The sequence below is a fragment of the Drosophila persimilis genome, unplaced genomic scaffold (assembly GCF_003286085.1).
Source record: "Drosophila persimilis strain 14011-0111.01,24,50 unplaced genomic scaffold, DperRS2 tig00000191-arrow-pilon, whole genome shotgun sequence".
In the NCBI taxonomy this organism is placed as follows: domain Eukaryota; kingdom Metazoa; phylum Arthropoda; class Insecta; order Diptera; family Drosophilidae; genus Drosophila; species Drosophila persimilis.
The window spans coordinates 14,186,627-14,200,606 of NW_020825298.1; the positions used below are offsets into that span (position 1 = coordinate 14,186,627).

The window sequence follows — 13,980 nt, forward strand, 5'->3', positions numbered from 1 at the left end:
TGTCAACTGCAACTAGTGCCAGCGGGTACGATTCCATTCGGAGAGAGGTAGAACTGCAGGGCATATTATTGCAAGGTCAGCAGTAGAGGATGCCCTGCCCTCCAGTGAGGGTCTATCTGTTTGAATGGTAGACTTGTGAGCGGTAAAGGCAAATGAAGGAATGGATATTCTCTTCTTAGACTTTGAGAAAATGCTCCATAAAACCAAGGATATCTTATCAATAAACAGTCCCTATCAGATAAACAGAAATTCAGGGACAAGAATCTATCTTATTAAACCTTTTATACTCTAAATTTGTAGATATATCTTTTATATATTTAGATGTCTTATTACACAGCTTACAAAGTTTTTTTCTTTAGTTTGTATTGCCTCTTAGAGCATCTGATATTTCGTATTACCTTTGCATACTTTTTGTAGAAAATTTGGGTACGATTGGCATGAGGAAGTTCCCTTGTATATCTCATATTTCGCAAGCCGCCGAAAAGTGTAACCCACTTAATAATAGAAGCCAAAGCCCCCTCCAATGCGAGACACACAGCTGTGCTCCATCAGTGTTCCCGTTCCCGTTCCCAATCCCAAGCCCAGACTCGAGTCAAGATCCAACAACCTCTTGCTCACATTCAAGAGTTTCTGCAGTGCATTGACTCTAAGCATTACGAGTATTTACTTGTATTTTCATTTATTTTCCTTTTCTTTACTTTACTTTTTCTTTATGGTTTATTTAAATTGTTCTGTTACGTGCTCGAAATTGCTAATCGCCAGCTGGAGCTGGGGTTTGGTTCCTGTTTGATCCGTGGAGCGTAGCTGTCGGTAAGCCATAAACGGGCGAGCCACCGCCATAAGCCATAAGCCATGAGGCATAGCCATAGCCATAGCAAAACGGAAGTATACGTATATCGAAAAAAGCCAGAAAGATAAACATACATTATACACTGCGAATAAGTATTATCTGGTGGCTTTATGAAATACTTCCTTAAGTGGCCAGGCCATTGGCTTATTCATCCACCGGCCTTTTGTTAAACATTTTCGGTGCCTGATGGACAGACATGCGAGTGGGAAATAGCTATTTACAAAAGTAATATGTTGTGGATGTGAGTGGATGATTATATGAGTTTATGATTAAGGTCAAGGAAATATATGGGATATTTTTAGGTATAAGGAATAAGATATACAACGCATAGGTAGATGGAAAGGTATACATATATTATACATACATCAAGAAAAATATTTACTCTTTAATCTTGAAGTCTTCCTTCCATATCCTAAAAATCCCTAAGTCTCTCCCCAACTTCCTATCTATCGTTGAAGAATTTTTGTTTGGTATAGGCTATAATTACAATCCTGTCTTTGGGCTTGCTCCTAAAACTCCATTAAAGAACAAAATTCTAGAACATTGCTATAAATATTACCTAAATATTCTCTCCAGAACATTCCCAAGGAAAAACCCACTTCAGCCTTCAGAAAATTTCCTTTTAATTAAAGCGAAATATTTACGTGCCATCATTATATTCTACATCAAGTTATGGGGCACGAAAGTCCGATGTGCCTCCAGTTTAGATCCACGCAAAGATAAAGCTTGAAAGGAAATAAAAACCCTCTTGAAAATGGAAACTCCATGATTTATAAATTAAATTTTTTATTCATAGAAAAATGCAGTAAAATTCTACAGTTGCTGGAGATATTTTCGCTTCTGGTTAATCCCCTTGTTGGCTCGGGAATTGTGGCGTTTGCGCTTTTCGTTCTTCAATGGATTCTCGTCGTCCGTCTTGAGACTCTCCTCGGCCTTGTTCATGAGGTCCTTGGCAGTGAGCTTCCCCAAGGGTATAACCTCGAGGGAGGCGCCGACCGAAGTATCAGCTTCACTTGTGGATGCAGTTGTGGTCCCCATATGGTCTTCGTCTTCTCCCTCATCATCCTCCTCGTGTTCATCCTCTTCGGCAGGGCCCGCGAGGGAAGCCCCCAAGCTAGGCTCCGATGAAGCAGAGCTCGGAGCTGCCGTCGGTGTGCTGCTGGAAAAGTTCAGTTTTCCCGACTTTTCCGTGGATTGCTGAACAGTTGAGCCCAGGGATGGTGCCTCTGTTGTTGTCGAGGAGCTGTCAAACTTGAAAATGCGCTGGAATCCATTCTTTTGGGGCTGTGGTGTTGTGGGAGCTGCAGCGCCCAGAATTCTGTTGAACGGATTAAACGGATTCAGGCTTCCGAATGGGCCAAACGGGCTCAGACCCATTCCGAAGCCAGCACCCACTTGGGGGCCGTTCGGAACAAAAGGGCTGCCCACTTGTGCGCCCATATTCATGTTGAATCCGGGATTATTACCCATCTGTGGTGCCATTCCGAAGGGGCTGCCAGATTGTGGAGCATTTCCGAAGGGACTGCCCACCTGAGGTGGATTGCCGAAGGGGCTACCCATCTGTTGATTCGTTCCAAAAGGACTGCCAACCTGTTGATTAGTTCCAAAAGGACTGCCAACCTGTTGATTTGCTCCAAAAGGACTGCCAACCTGTTGATTTTGACCAAAAGGACTGCCAACCTGTTGATTTGGTCCAAAAGGACGTCCAATCTGTGTTGCGATTCCAAAAGGACTTCCTACCTGCTGATTCGCTCCGAAGGGGCTGCCCACCTGCTGATTCGCTCCGTATGGGCTGCCCACCTGTTGATGCATACCAAATGACGATCCATAGGGACTCCCACCAGGCATCTCATTCCCATACGTGCTCGGAATCCTGCCTCCGTTTGGCACAATATTTGGCACGGCCAGATAATGCGTGGGCTGCTGTTCGTAGCAGGGCATGGCTATAATAACAGGCTGAAAACTGGGACATATTGTGCTGTAGCTGACTCCAGTCTCCGCTGGACATTGCCGGGGTATGGACGGAACATTGCATCCATTGCAGTAGGAATTGTAGCCAATTGGTGATGGTTCCAAGGTGGATGCAGGCACTTCTGGTCGGGAATATGCAGGCGGAGGCGGTGGCAATGTTGGCGGAGCCTGAGATTCCGGGTATTGGCCGTAGGATGGCTGATAGCTTTGACCCACTAAAGGTTCCAAGGGAGGTACAGGTTGCGTTTTGCTGAGATGTGGTGGCCTCAGCGGTGGTGGTGGTGCTCCTACTGTTGGTGGTGCTGCTCCTACTGTTACTCCTTCTGCCCTTACTGTTGGTTGTGGAGCCAGGCTCTTGTAAAAGCTTCTCATTACGGGATCATCGAGTTGCTCAGCCACTGGCGAAGGAGGTAACCAAACCATTTGTGGCTCTGCCAGCTCCTGCTGCTGCATCGGTGGCTCTCCCATGGAACCGCGGTACTGCTGTCTGAATTCCTCCGGTTGGAAACCCACTCTGGGCATCCCCACCACATCCCCATCCAATCCAGGTTGATGACGACTTCCTACCACTGGAGTTTCGTACGAGGGAATCGACTGCTGCTGGCCCTGCGTTGGTTTTGCAGCTGCCGCCGACTTCTGAGCTGCTGCAGGATGATATGCAGTGGTCGTGGCCGTTGGGCCTGGGCCTGCAGGAGCTCCGTATTGAAGTGCTGGCGGGCTGCCTGGATTTGGGCGAGGAACTGCTGGCAGGCCATATGACTGCGCAGGAGATGCAGCCGGAGTGGGAGCCATGGTGCCGCCAGAGTATCCAAATTGCTGATGGGGCTGGTGGGGCTGTTGAGGAGTGTACTCTGGATATTGGAGCTGCTGCTGAGGAGCATTTTGGGGCTGCTGTTGGGGCTTGTAGGGCTGCTCTTGCGGATATTGTGGCGGCTGCTGAGGATTTGGGAGTTTCTGCTGAGCGTTGTAGGGCTGCTGCTGGGGATTTTCGGGCCCCTGTTGATTCGGACGCTGCTCCTGATATGTCGTCGTTGGCGTTTCCCTCCTGGGTTCCTCGTACTGCTGTTGGTTTGGAAATAACCCGCCTCCAAAGGCGGGAAACGATGGAAAGGTATGGGCAATCGGTGCAGCTTGTTGTTGATAGCCAGGTGCCACAGCTGGTGGCGCCTGCTTCTGGGAAGGAAACCCAAATTGGGAGGGCTGATTCGCTGGTATCCCCTGATCATTTCCACTGGCAAAATCGTTGCCCTTGCACATGTAGTAGAGCTCGCCCTGGGCGCCACCTGGCTTGAATTCCACGCAACTTTGTTTGTTCTCAGTTCCGAAATTCTCGCCCTTGCACATGTAGTAGGGCTCCTCCAGCGGTCCACTTGGCTTGATCTCCACGCAGATGGTGGTCAGAGTTCTCTTGGATCGATGGAGTAGATCCACTGGAGGTTTCTTCTTTAGATCTACGACTGCAGAAGCCACGGAGATGGGTAAGGCCAGATCCTTAGCTCCAGAAAAGCCAAGAGACGGCTCATCAGCTGCAGGAAGCCTGATGGTCCGATCCTCACTTGCTGAAACACCATAAAGGGCAAAGGCCATCCAAAGCCACAGCCAAATCTTCCAGCACTGTGAATATTTATCCATTTTCTTCCGCTTACTAACTTCCGCTTCTGTTCGAGACCTCTTTTATATACTCTGGAGCTCTCCTCTATATCTGGAATAAAAGTTTGTCAATTGCTAGAATCTGTCTCTATTCCCACTTCTTCATCCAGAGAAATACACCCACCACGTCTTACCCAACAGAGTTCTTCGTAGTGTCTTTCCCAATCTTCTCCTTCTCTCCTTCTTTTTGGGGTAGCAGAAATTTTGCTGGTTTATTGCACTGGTACTCGTAATTGGAGTTTCATTCGCTTGCAAATCACATGACGGAATAAAAACGAATGCAACGTCGACCTGATCGAGAGGGTTTTCAAATGGAAATGGCCATACGCTTTCATTAAAGAAAGTTCTATGCAAATTTGGGCAGTTTTGTGGTTGGTTATTGATTTTAGATGATCTTTGAAACTCTATCATTTATTTAACAAATCTTCTGTATGGCTAAAAGGGGGATAGGGTTCTTTTAGGATAGGGTTTCAAGGGACTGGGAATTCTAGATGATTATTTTGCCTATCCAGTACTAGTTTCTCATGAAAATTCGATTCATTCTAGCATAATTCTTTCCACTTTCCATCAGCTTTTCAGCTGTTTCTCGCTAATGATCTAAGGGTTCTTTCCCGTGTCCCAGCGAATAGATCACTAACCAATTCTTCTTAAACAATCTCTTCATCCAAGCATTATTTTCACCAGATTCTCTCTATATCCTCTCCCATTAGAGCATTAGCCATTCCTTAAGCCCAAATACATTTTTTAACCACTAATTTCAGCTGATCCTCGCATTACGATTTCGCTTGTGTTGGCAGTTCAACAAACTGCTCCACCGATTGCCATCGCCTCAACAACAGTAGAGATCTACAACGTCAGCAGAAGAGAGTTCTACCAGCAAAAACAACCTCTCGGGGTTTCAGCAAAATGTTTGCATGGTGTTGAACATTAGCTATTAGCCGATAAATTGGTCATTGGGTCAGCGGGTGTTAGATTCCAATTCGTTGTAACTGACCTGACCCATAAAATCCTATAGACAGAGAGAGAGAGAGAAACCACAACACGAAAGAGTCACGTGGAGCGTGCAGCTCTATAAACCGAACCCCACATGAGACCCCTATACAAATGGAACCACACACGGAACCCCCTTTAACCCCATATACTTAAAGAGAACCCTCCTCTGATGACTAATGAAAGAACAATTACCCATGCGTGTGTGTTTCAGGAAAATAACTTGAAATGAACCCCACATTTCCGTCATTCATTCCTACATTCATTTAACAAAAGTGCTAAAGACCTTTGAAGTGGGTAAGGGTTTCCGTGAGGAGGATTTACGCATTATGTCAGACATTTGCCACTTACTCACCTACGTGGTGGGAGAGACGGAGGCAATAGACTGAGTGGCTCCCTCAGGAAAGCGGAACCGCACCCATGTTTTCCATCAGGGGGTTGCTGCTGCAACGCTGTAAAACATATTTCGACAGGCAGGCAGGCAGCCAGCACGACAGGGACACAACGTCATCATTATGTGGTCTACATTCAAGGCACATTATCATTTATTAATAATTAGGTTAAGCGCCGCCGCCGTAGACAAGGGTGTGGTCGGAGCACCGACCACCTCTATCTACCAATCTACCTTTTGCAGCTTATCAGAAAGTTCTTTTATACATAGGAACTAGGTTAACGATGGTTCTTGCTTGCAAATCGAATCATATAACCAATATTTTGGGTATTTTTTCACTGGGCTTTACCCGCGTGTGAATTTTCTATACAAAAAGTACCTATATCTGAGAAAAGACAAACACTGATTAAAAAGAATGAATTTAAGTATATTTTAAGCTGTTTATGAAGTTATATTTCGGGAAAGAAAGTCACGTAAGAGTCACTTAACTGAGGATGTAATCCCCTGAACACCCGGACGAAGATTCAGAGAAAATATACTTAGAATGAGGAAAGAATATGTCAAATGGAATATCTCATTAATGGATTAATCAATGATCGTTTTGTTCTTAGGTCCAATTCCAAAAAAAATACCAACAGTTCCCACACGATCAGGCGGCTCATGATAGATCTACGATGGATCCTTAAATAGATATATGATGAAGATATATAAATACGGGATATTTTCATCCTTTTAGGTTCTCCATGTATACCAAAATCATTGCCCGCAGAACCCATACAAACATCCGTCATTTAGGTAGACTTTAAACAATTTATTTAAATTTTTATAGAAATGTTGTTAATTTTGTTCAAATATTCCCTGATTTCGTACATCTCAAAAACCCGTTTGTCCCTGCAACTTTCTGAGGTTCTCAAAGGTAACCCAAAATACCACCGACCAAGGACCTATGCGCATCCAACAGGGTATAAAGCCCTTGTACATGGCCGTGGGACCCTCTTGGGTGATGAGCTTTAAATAGCAGTCGAAGGCGTTCTTATAGTGGAGACCTTTGCCGGTCTTATCGGTCGGCTGATTCATAATCCTCGACTTGACCACATCCGTGGGGGTGCTCAAAGCACTTGCCGCAAAACCCGCAGTAATGGACGATAGAAATTGAATAAAAAGACCATCTGGCCATTGTAGCCATGCCATGAAATGACGTTTGCTCAGATCGTAGCAGGCTGTGTCCCCTGGAGATTAAGAAAGAATACAGTATCTGAAATAGTTAGAGATCTCAGTACACTTACCAGCTGTCATTAGCATGGCGCGTGCACAGCTGGGGCCACAGCCCTTCCACAACGATCGCAAGCCGCCATGCTGGTAGGCATCCCCCAGGGCCTGCCTGACATTGCTCACTCGCGCCGGATGTCCAAGAGCCCTGCGTCTGCCCTCCATTTGCATGCGAATTTTGACTACGTCCAGAGGATTGGCTATAAACTGAGCAGCACACCCTGCCAGGCAACCAGCTCCAAATCCACGGGACACTGTCAGAACGTCCTTGCCACTGCCAGGATCCACATAGGCCCATCTCGAGCGAAGGCAGTCATAGAACACCATACGCAAACCATTGAAGAAGAGATTCCTGATGATCATAGCGGACAATCCAGCATAGAGACCGCTCAGACCCTCCTCCCGTGAAATACCCAGAACAGTGCCCAGCATTCCGCGCCGGAGTTTACCCTGTCCTAACTTCTCCGCCGCCTCTCCCTGCAAATGCAGGCGGGTCTTGGTGACATCCATAGGATACGTGAAGAACTCTGCATTTGTGGCACCCAAAAAGGTGTTGATGTACAGGGCAAACAGGCCACTGAAAGGCTGAGTCTTGCCATTGTCCAAATAGCAAATGGTCGGTGAGAGATATTTATGACGGATATAATTCTGGGGTGCATCCTCACGGGCCATAATTTTGTATTATTTTTTTTTGGTCGCAAGACGATGAATCTGCAATGACCAGATACTTCACGAGTATTAGCAGGGACGGGCCATACTTGAACAGGAATTTCGAAATAAAATTTTATATGACAACTTTTAATGACAATGATTTCAAATTAAGAGTTTTCTGTTGAAGAAATAATATATCTAGAATGAGGAAAGAATAGGTCAATTGGAATATCTCATAAATGGATTAATCAATGCTCGTTTTGTTCTTAGATCCAATGCCAAAAATACCAACAATTCCCACACGAACGGGCGGTTCATGATAGGTCTACGATGGATCCTTAAATAGATATATGATGGAAAAATAATAGACTCTTGATAAATTGATGATAGATCAATGATTCATAACTGATAGATTATAAATTGATCAACGACAGATGCTTGATAGAGTTATGAGAAAAAGCTTGATAAATCTGAGATATTTTCATCCTTTTAAGTTCTCCCTGTATTCCAAAATCATTTCCCACAGAACCCATTCAAACTTTCGTCATAGGTATACTTTATAAAATTTATGTCTATTTTTAGAGAACATTTAATTTTGTTAAAATTTTCCATGATTTCGTACATCTCAAAACCCCGTTTGTCCCTGCAACTTTCTGAGGTTCTCAAAGGTAACCCAAAATACCACCGACCAAGGACCTATGCGCATCCAACAGGGTATAAAGCCCTTGTACATGGCCGTGGGACCCTCTTGGGTGATGAGCTTTAAATAGCAGTCGAAGGCGTTCTTATAGTGCAAACCTTTGCCCGTCTCATCGGTCGGCTGATTCATAATCCTCGACTTGACCACATCCGTGGGGGTGCTCAAAGCACTTGCCGCAAAACCAGCAGAAATGGACGAAAGAAATTGAATGAAAAGGTCATCTGGCCATTGTAGCCAGGCCATGAAGTGACGTTTGCTTAGATCGTAGCAGGCTGTGTCCCCTGGAGATTAAGAAAGAATATAGTATCTGATATAGTCAGAGATCTCAGTACACTTACCAGCTGTCATTAGCATGGCGCGTGCACAGCTGGGGCCACAGCCCTTCCACAACGACCGGAAGCCGCCATGCTGGTAGGCATTCCCCAGGGCCTGCCTGACATTGCTCACTCGCGCCGGATGTCCAAGAGCCCTGCGTCTGCCCTCCATTTGCATGCGAATTTTGACAACGTCCAGAGGATTGGCTATAAACTGAGCAGCACACCCTGCCAGGCAACCTGCACCAAATCCACGGGACACTGTCAGAACCTCCTTGCCGCTGCCAGGATCCAGATAGGCCAATCTCGAGCGAAGGCAGTCATAAAATACCACACGCAAGCCATTGAAGAAGAGATTCCTGATGATCATGGCGGACAATCCGGCATAGAGACCGCTCAGACCCTCCTCCCGTGCCATGCCCAGAGCAGTGCCCATCATTCCGAGCCGGGGCTTACCCCGTCCCGACTTCTCCGCCGCCTCTCCCTGCAAATGCAGTCGCGTCTTGGTGACATCCATAGGATACGTGAAGAACTCTGCATTTGTGGCACCCAAAAAGGTGTTGATGTACAGGGCAAACAGGCCACTGAAAGGCTGAGTCTTGCCATTGTCCAAATAGCAAATGGTCGGTGAGAGATATTTATGGCGAATATAATTCTGGACGGCATCCTCACGGGTCATATTTGGAGTGATTTTTCGAAATATATAAACTATATGGCAACTTTTAATGACAATAATTTCAAATTACGAGTTTTATGTTGAATAAATCCATTATATTTTTATGGGGAGACTTTTTCTATGAGTATTACATATACGATTTTGATGAGAAAATGTATGGAAAACAAACACACGGATCCTCTGCAGATGATCCTCTAAATTCTACTATCCCAGTAAATAAAGATCCTCTTTTCCCCTGGGGTCTATCATCTTTGAAGACACTTTTCTAAGAGCATTGAATTTACAAATAAAATGTTAGAAACCGTACACGCAGAGATCCACTGCGAACGATTCTCTAACTTCATCTAAATTCCACTGAAGATGATGATCTGTGATACTCTGTTACACCTCTTAAGATCATATTTTTTGTCCAATGATTTACCGTAGTTCCTAGAGAGCTACCGGAGTAATTAGAACCCCGTTTGTCCCTCCAAATCTCTCAAAAACTCCACTGATAACCAGAACAGTATCGAGAACGGACCCAGGCGGAACCAGCAGGGGAGCAGGCCCTTGTACAACGTTAGAATCCCCTCCTCTCTGACAGTTTTCACTAGACAATCCATGGAGTTCTTGTAGGTGAGATTCTTGCCCGCTGCATCCGTTTGTTGATTCATTACTCGGGATTTGATCACATCGGCGGGATTGCTGAGCACACTGGCCGCCAGACCAGCGCACATGGAGGAGAGGAATCGCAGCCTAAGGCCATCGTCCAGCTCGAGTAGATTTTTGAAGAAACGCTTGCTCAGATCGTAGGTGCCCACATCGCCGGCGGTCATAAGGCAGGCGCGCAGGCAGCTTGGAGTTATGCCCCTCCACATGCTGGGGAGGCCACCCTCGCGATAGATGCCCGTGAAGGCGTTGAACATATTGCTGACCCGAGGCTTGTGGCCCAACTGGCGGCGACGGCCCTCCGTCTGCATGCGCACCTTTACGATGTCAAAGGGATTGGCCAAGGCCTGGGCAATGCAACCGGCGACGAAGCCGCACATCAGGGCCGAGGATACGGACAGGGTTTCCTTCTTGTTTTCGTCCACGCGAATGAACTGCCGCCGAAAGACATCGTATAGCACAACCCTCATCGAGTTGAAGATCAAATTCCGGGCCACCATGGCCGAAAATCCAGCATAGAGCGTCTTGGGTCCCTCGTTCTTGACCATACTTTTGAGTGTGGCCAAGGCATTGGGTACCTTGGCGCCCGTCTTCTTGGCCTCCTCGCCCTCCACCTGCATCCGGGTCTTGGCCACGTCCAATGGAAACACAAAAGACTCGGCGAAATTGGCGCCCAGAAAGGTGTTAAAATACAGTTGGAGGACCGATCGAACCGTCAGCGGTTCGGCGACATTCACTGGCGGCAATTGTGGTCGTCTGTCCATTTTATTGGACTTTAATATAGAGTGTTTTTGAGGATCCTTGTCCATTCTTGAAAGATACTTAAAATTTATTTCGATATAAACTATAATTTACTAGACTTTATGTTATGATGTCTACAATTTGTCTAGTGTTTTAAAAGCAATCTGGGATGGGAAAAACTTCGAAAATTTAGTAAACATTTGCTTAAAATTTCCCTTTTCGAGATAAAATACGTTTGGCCCCAAAAAGGGAACACACTAGAGAGCAACAGAGGACAGATAGGAAACATTCTCAATAATTATCACAATAATAACCGAGGCTGTCATTCATTCGAGTTTGTATTTTGAAGAATCAATCCATTGGTTGCCAGAAATTCTATGATTAACACAACGATTCTTGGTGGATGCCTTGATATTGGTTCATACATGATTTCAGAGCTTTATTTAAGAGTTTTGAGCAAAAGATGTGGCATACGTGGAACCCTCCATACCCTAATGCTCTGCGAAACCTTCAAAAATCACGTTTGAAGCACTCTAACGACCCAAGCATAGAAATAACGAAAGCATTTCTGTATCGTCTGGGAAATCGTAGAGAGACTACGACTAACATTAGCATATTTTATTAAATGAATCAATCTCTCGTCCGCTCCGCTCGCTGCCCCGCGGCCCAGCCGATTTGAATTTGTCCGTTAGACATGGAAATAAAAACAACACGCGCCTCAAATTACAGAAAGCGAGAGAGAGCATCGCGAGGGGCTGTGGGGGAAGCCAAAGGCCACTCAAAAAAGTTACAATAATAATATATGATTAATTGTACTGCTGATAAAAAGTTGTCGAGACGGGGAAGCAGCCAGCCAGCTCTTTCTTTGAATCATTTTGATTTTCTCCAAAAATAGCAGCTAAAATAAAGAGGAGAAAAAAAGAAGAGGGAGCTATTGAGAAAGCGAAAGTGAAAGATGAACAGCCGCGGATGAGCACATTCAGAAAAATATCTGTACATATTTTCACACATTTACAAAATACAATTTGGGTCAATGTTTTTTGCGGCGGAGGATGAGGATGCCGACACAGCGTCAAAACGACAAATAAAAAAATTACTGAAAGAAATGCCAGCTGCAAAAATTGGAGAGACCCCCACACAGAAAAATTCACAGAAAATTAATAAATAAATATCTCTGTTTTATGTACTATAATATTTGTTGACCCCCAAATAATTGCGCACTTGCGTCAGGCGTGTCGCATTGAATATATTAGATTATGCAGCGATAAAAATAACTTGACAATTTGCATAGACCCAAAAATGGGCAGAGCAATGTCTTATAAATTAATTGAAAGAAAACCATTAAAGCTACAAAGTACGAGAATTTTACATTTTTGAAACTCTGGCGCGATAACAACACCGAAGAGTTCAATGATCTGTTGATCTATGAAGCTGAAAGCAAAGGTAAGAAACAGGGGGACGAACAATGGCAATATAGCAACAAAGAAAGATCCATATTGCTAATTCTAGCGATAACATCATGGAGAAACATTCGATTTTCCGTATTAACACAAACAGTATATTTGAACAGTATTTTTTTAATATAAAAATAGCAAACGATTGCTAAAGTATTTTAACATAGCCTTTCTATGCGCTTCTCATAGGCGGCAGCTAAGCAAGCGTGTTGCTGCGTTACTCCTCTGTAATAAAGACATTAACAGTAAGCATTATCTTAACATCGGACTAACAGAAGACTGTTGAATAACATTTCATGTTAACACCGCCTTTCTATGCGATTCTCATGGGTTGCAGGTAGGCAGGAGGGTTTTTCGGTTAATATTCTCTAATAATGGTTCTTCTCTCAATACATCTCTCTCTCTCCCACTCTTCGTCTCTCCCTCTATCTCCCTCTATCTATCTATCGCTCTCTCACTCTCTCTCTATCTATCTCTCCCTCACTCTCTCTCACTTTGTCTCACTCTTTCTCACTCTCTCTCTCACTCTTTCTCACTCTCTCCCTCTCTCTCACTCTTTTTCACTCTTTCTCACTTTCTCTCTCACACTGTCTCTCACTCTTTCTCACTCTCTCTCTCACTCACCATCTCTCTCTCTCTTTCTCTCACTCTCCATATCTCTCTCTCTCTCTCTCTCACTCTCCATCTCTCTCTCTCTCTCTCTCTCTCTCCATCTCTCTCTCTCTCTCTCTCTCTCTCTCTCACTCACCATCTCTCTCACTCTCCATCTCTCTCTCTCTCCATCTCTCTCTCACTCTCTCACTCTCTCTCACTCTCTCTCTCACTCTCTCTCACTCTCTCTCTCTCTCTCTCTCTCTCTCTCTCTCTCTCTCTCTCTTCTCTCTCTCTCTCTCTCTCTCTCTCTCTCTTCTCTCTCTCTCTCTCTCTCTCTCTCTCTCTCTCTCTCTCTCTCTCTTTCTCTCTCTCTCTCTCTCTCTCTCTCACTCTTTCTCTCTCTCACTCTTTCTCTCTCTCTCACTCTCTCACTCTCACTCTTTCACGCGATAACAATGGTAAGGTTCAATGATCTATCCATTTTACGATAATCGTATCGAAAGTAGACCTAAAAATGAAGAAGACTATACCAAAAATAGACAGTGCAATCCAATGCCAATCAATCAAAGCCAGTATAAATCACATATTTTTAAGGCCCTGGAAATAACACCTCAAGAGCTCAAAGATCTAGCGATTATACGATACCCGTATCTTGAGCAGACCTGGAAAATTAATAAAAGAATGCGAAGGAATTCATAGCCACAAAGAATCATAAATTTTTTAGATAATATTAGCAATAAAAGCTCAAAAAGTTCGCCAATCTATCGATACCCTTCGATAGCAAATCTGAAAGAAACCAAGAAAAAACACATATTTTTTGTTTTAATTTTTATGAGGAGAATTTTTGTTTGTCTCACTCGAGTTTTTTATTTCAATAGTATTAAAGTATCGTATTATATATGTTGCTTTTTGTTTTTTTGTTGTTTTTTATGTTTTATAATCATATATTTATGCATTCGGTTTTTACTTCACGTTTCCTTTGCTTGTACGAAAAATGTCTGTTCTGTGTGTTTTTTGGACTCGTTGGGAAGGGGGGGGCTAAGGGCAAGGGTAAGGGAGAGGGAGAGAGTATGGGGCTAGT

General features: G+C 44.4%; 4 protein-coding genes across 6 annotated transcripts; all 4 read right to left on the minus strand.

The window, feature by feature from the left end:
* Positions 1-1,661: 1,661 nt before the first annotated feature.
* On the minus strand, positions 1,662-4,682 carry LOC6588735 (formin-like protein 20). Of its 3 annotated transcripts, none has more exons than XM_002014212.2 (2): positions 4,596-4,682; positions 1,662-4,517 (listed from the first exon to the last, which is right to left on the minus strand). In XM_002014212.2, the coding sequence occupies exon 2, from the start codon at positions 4,451-4,453 to the stop codon at positions 1,664-1,666; it is 2,790 nt and encodes a 929-aa protein (XP_002014248.1). In that variant the 5' UTR covers positions 4,454-4,517; positions 4,596-4,682; the 3' UTR covers positions 1,662-1,663. The 3 variants fall into 3 exon arrangements, with proteins under 3 accessions (XP_002014248.1, XP_026844489.1, XP_026844490.1); XM_026988688.1 differs by having other exon boundaries at positions 1,662-4,523; XM_026988689.1 differs by having other exon boundaries at positions 1,662-4,523; positions 4,606-4,677.
* A 1,978-nt stretch (positions 4,683-6,660) lies between these two features.
* Positions 6,661-7,910, minus strand: LOC6588734 (mitochondrial uncoupling protein 4C). The gene is made up of 2 exons (XM_002014211.2): positions 7,139-7,910; positions 6,661-7,081 (listed from the first exon to the last, which is right to left on the minus strand). The coding sequence occupies exons 1-2, from the start codon at positions 7,791-7,793 to the stop codon at positions 6,726-6,728; spliced, it is 1,011 nt and encodes a 336-aa protein (XP_002014247.1). The 5' UTR covers positions 7,794-7,910; the 3' UTR covers positions 6,661-6,725.
* Positions 7,911-8,343: 433 nt separating this feature from the next.
* LOC6588733 (mitochondrial uncoupling protein 4C) lies at positions 8,344-9,527 on the minus strand. The gene is made up of 2 exons (XM_026988648.1): positions 8,811-9,527; positions 8,344-8,753 (listed from the first exon to the last, which is right to left on the minus strand). Exons 1-2 carry the CDS (start codon positions 9,463-9,465, stop codon positions 8,398-8,400), a joined length of 1,011 nt encoding a protein of 336 aa, XP_026844449.1. The 5' UTR covers positions 9,466-9,527; the 3' UTR covers positions 8,344-8,397.
* Positions 9,528-9,550: 23 nt separating this feature from the next.
* On the minus strand, positions 9,551-10,920 carry LOC6588732 (mitochondrial uncoupling protein 4C). The gene has a single exon (XM_002014209.2). The coding sequence runs from the start codon at positions 10,917-10,919 to the stop codon at positions 9,912-9,914; it is 1,008 nt and encodes a 335-aa protein (XP_002014245.1). The 5' UTR covers position 10,920; the 3' UTR covers positions 9,551-9,911.
* Positions 10,921-13,980: the final 3,060 nt, after the last annotated feature.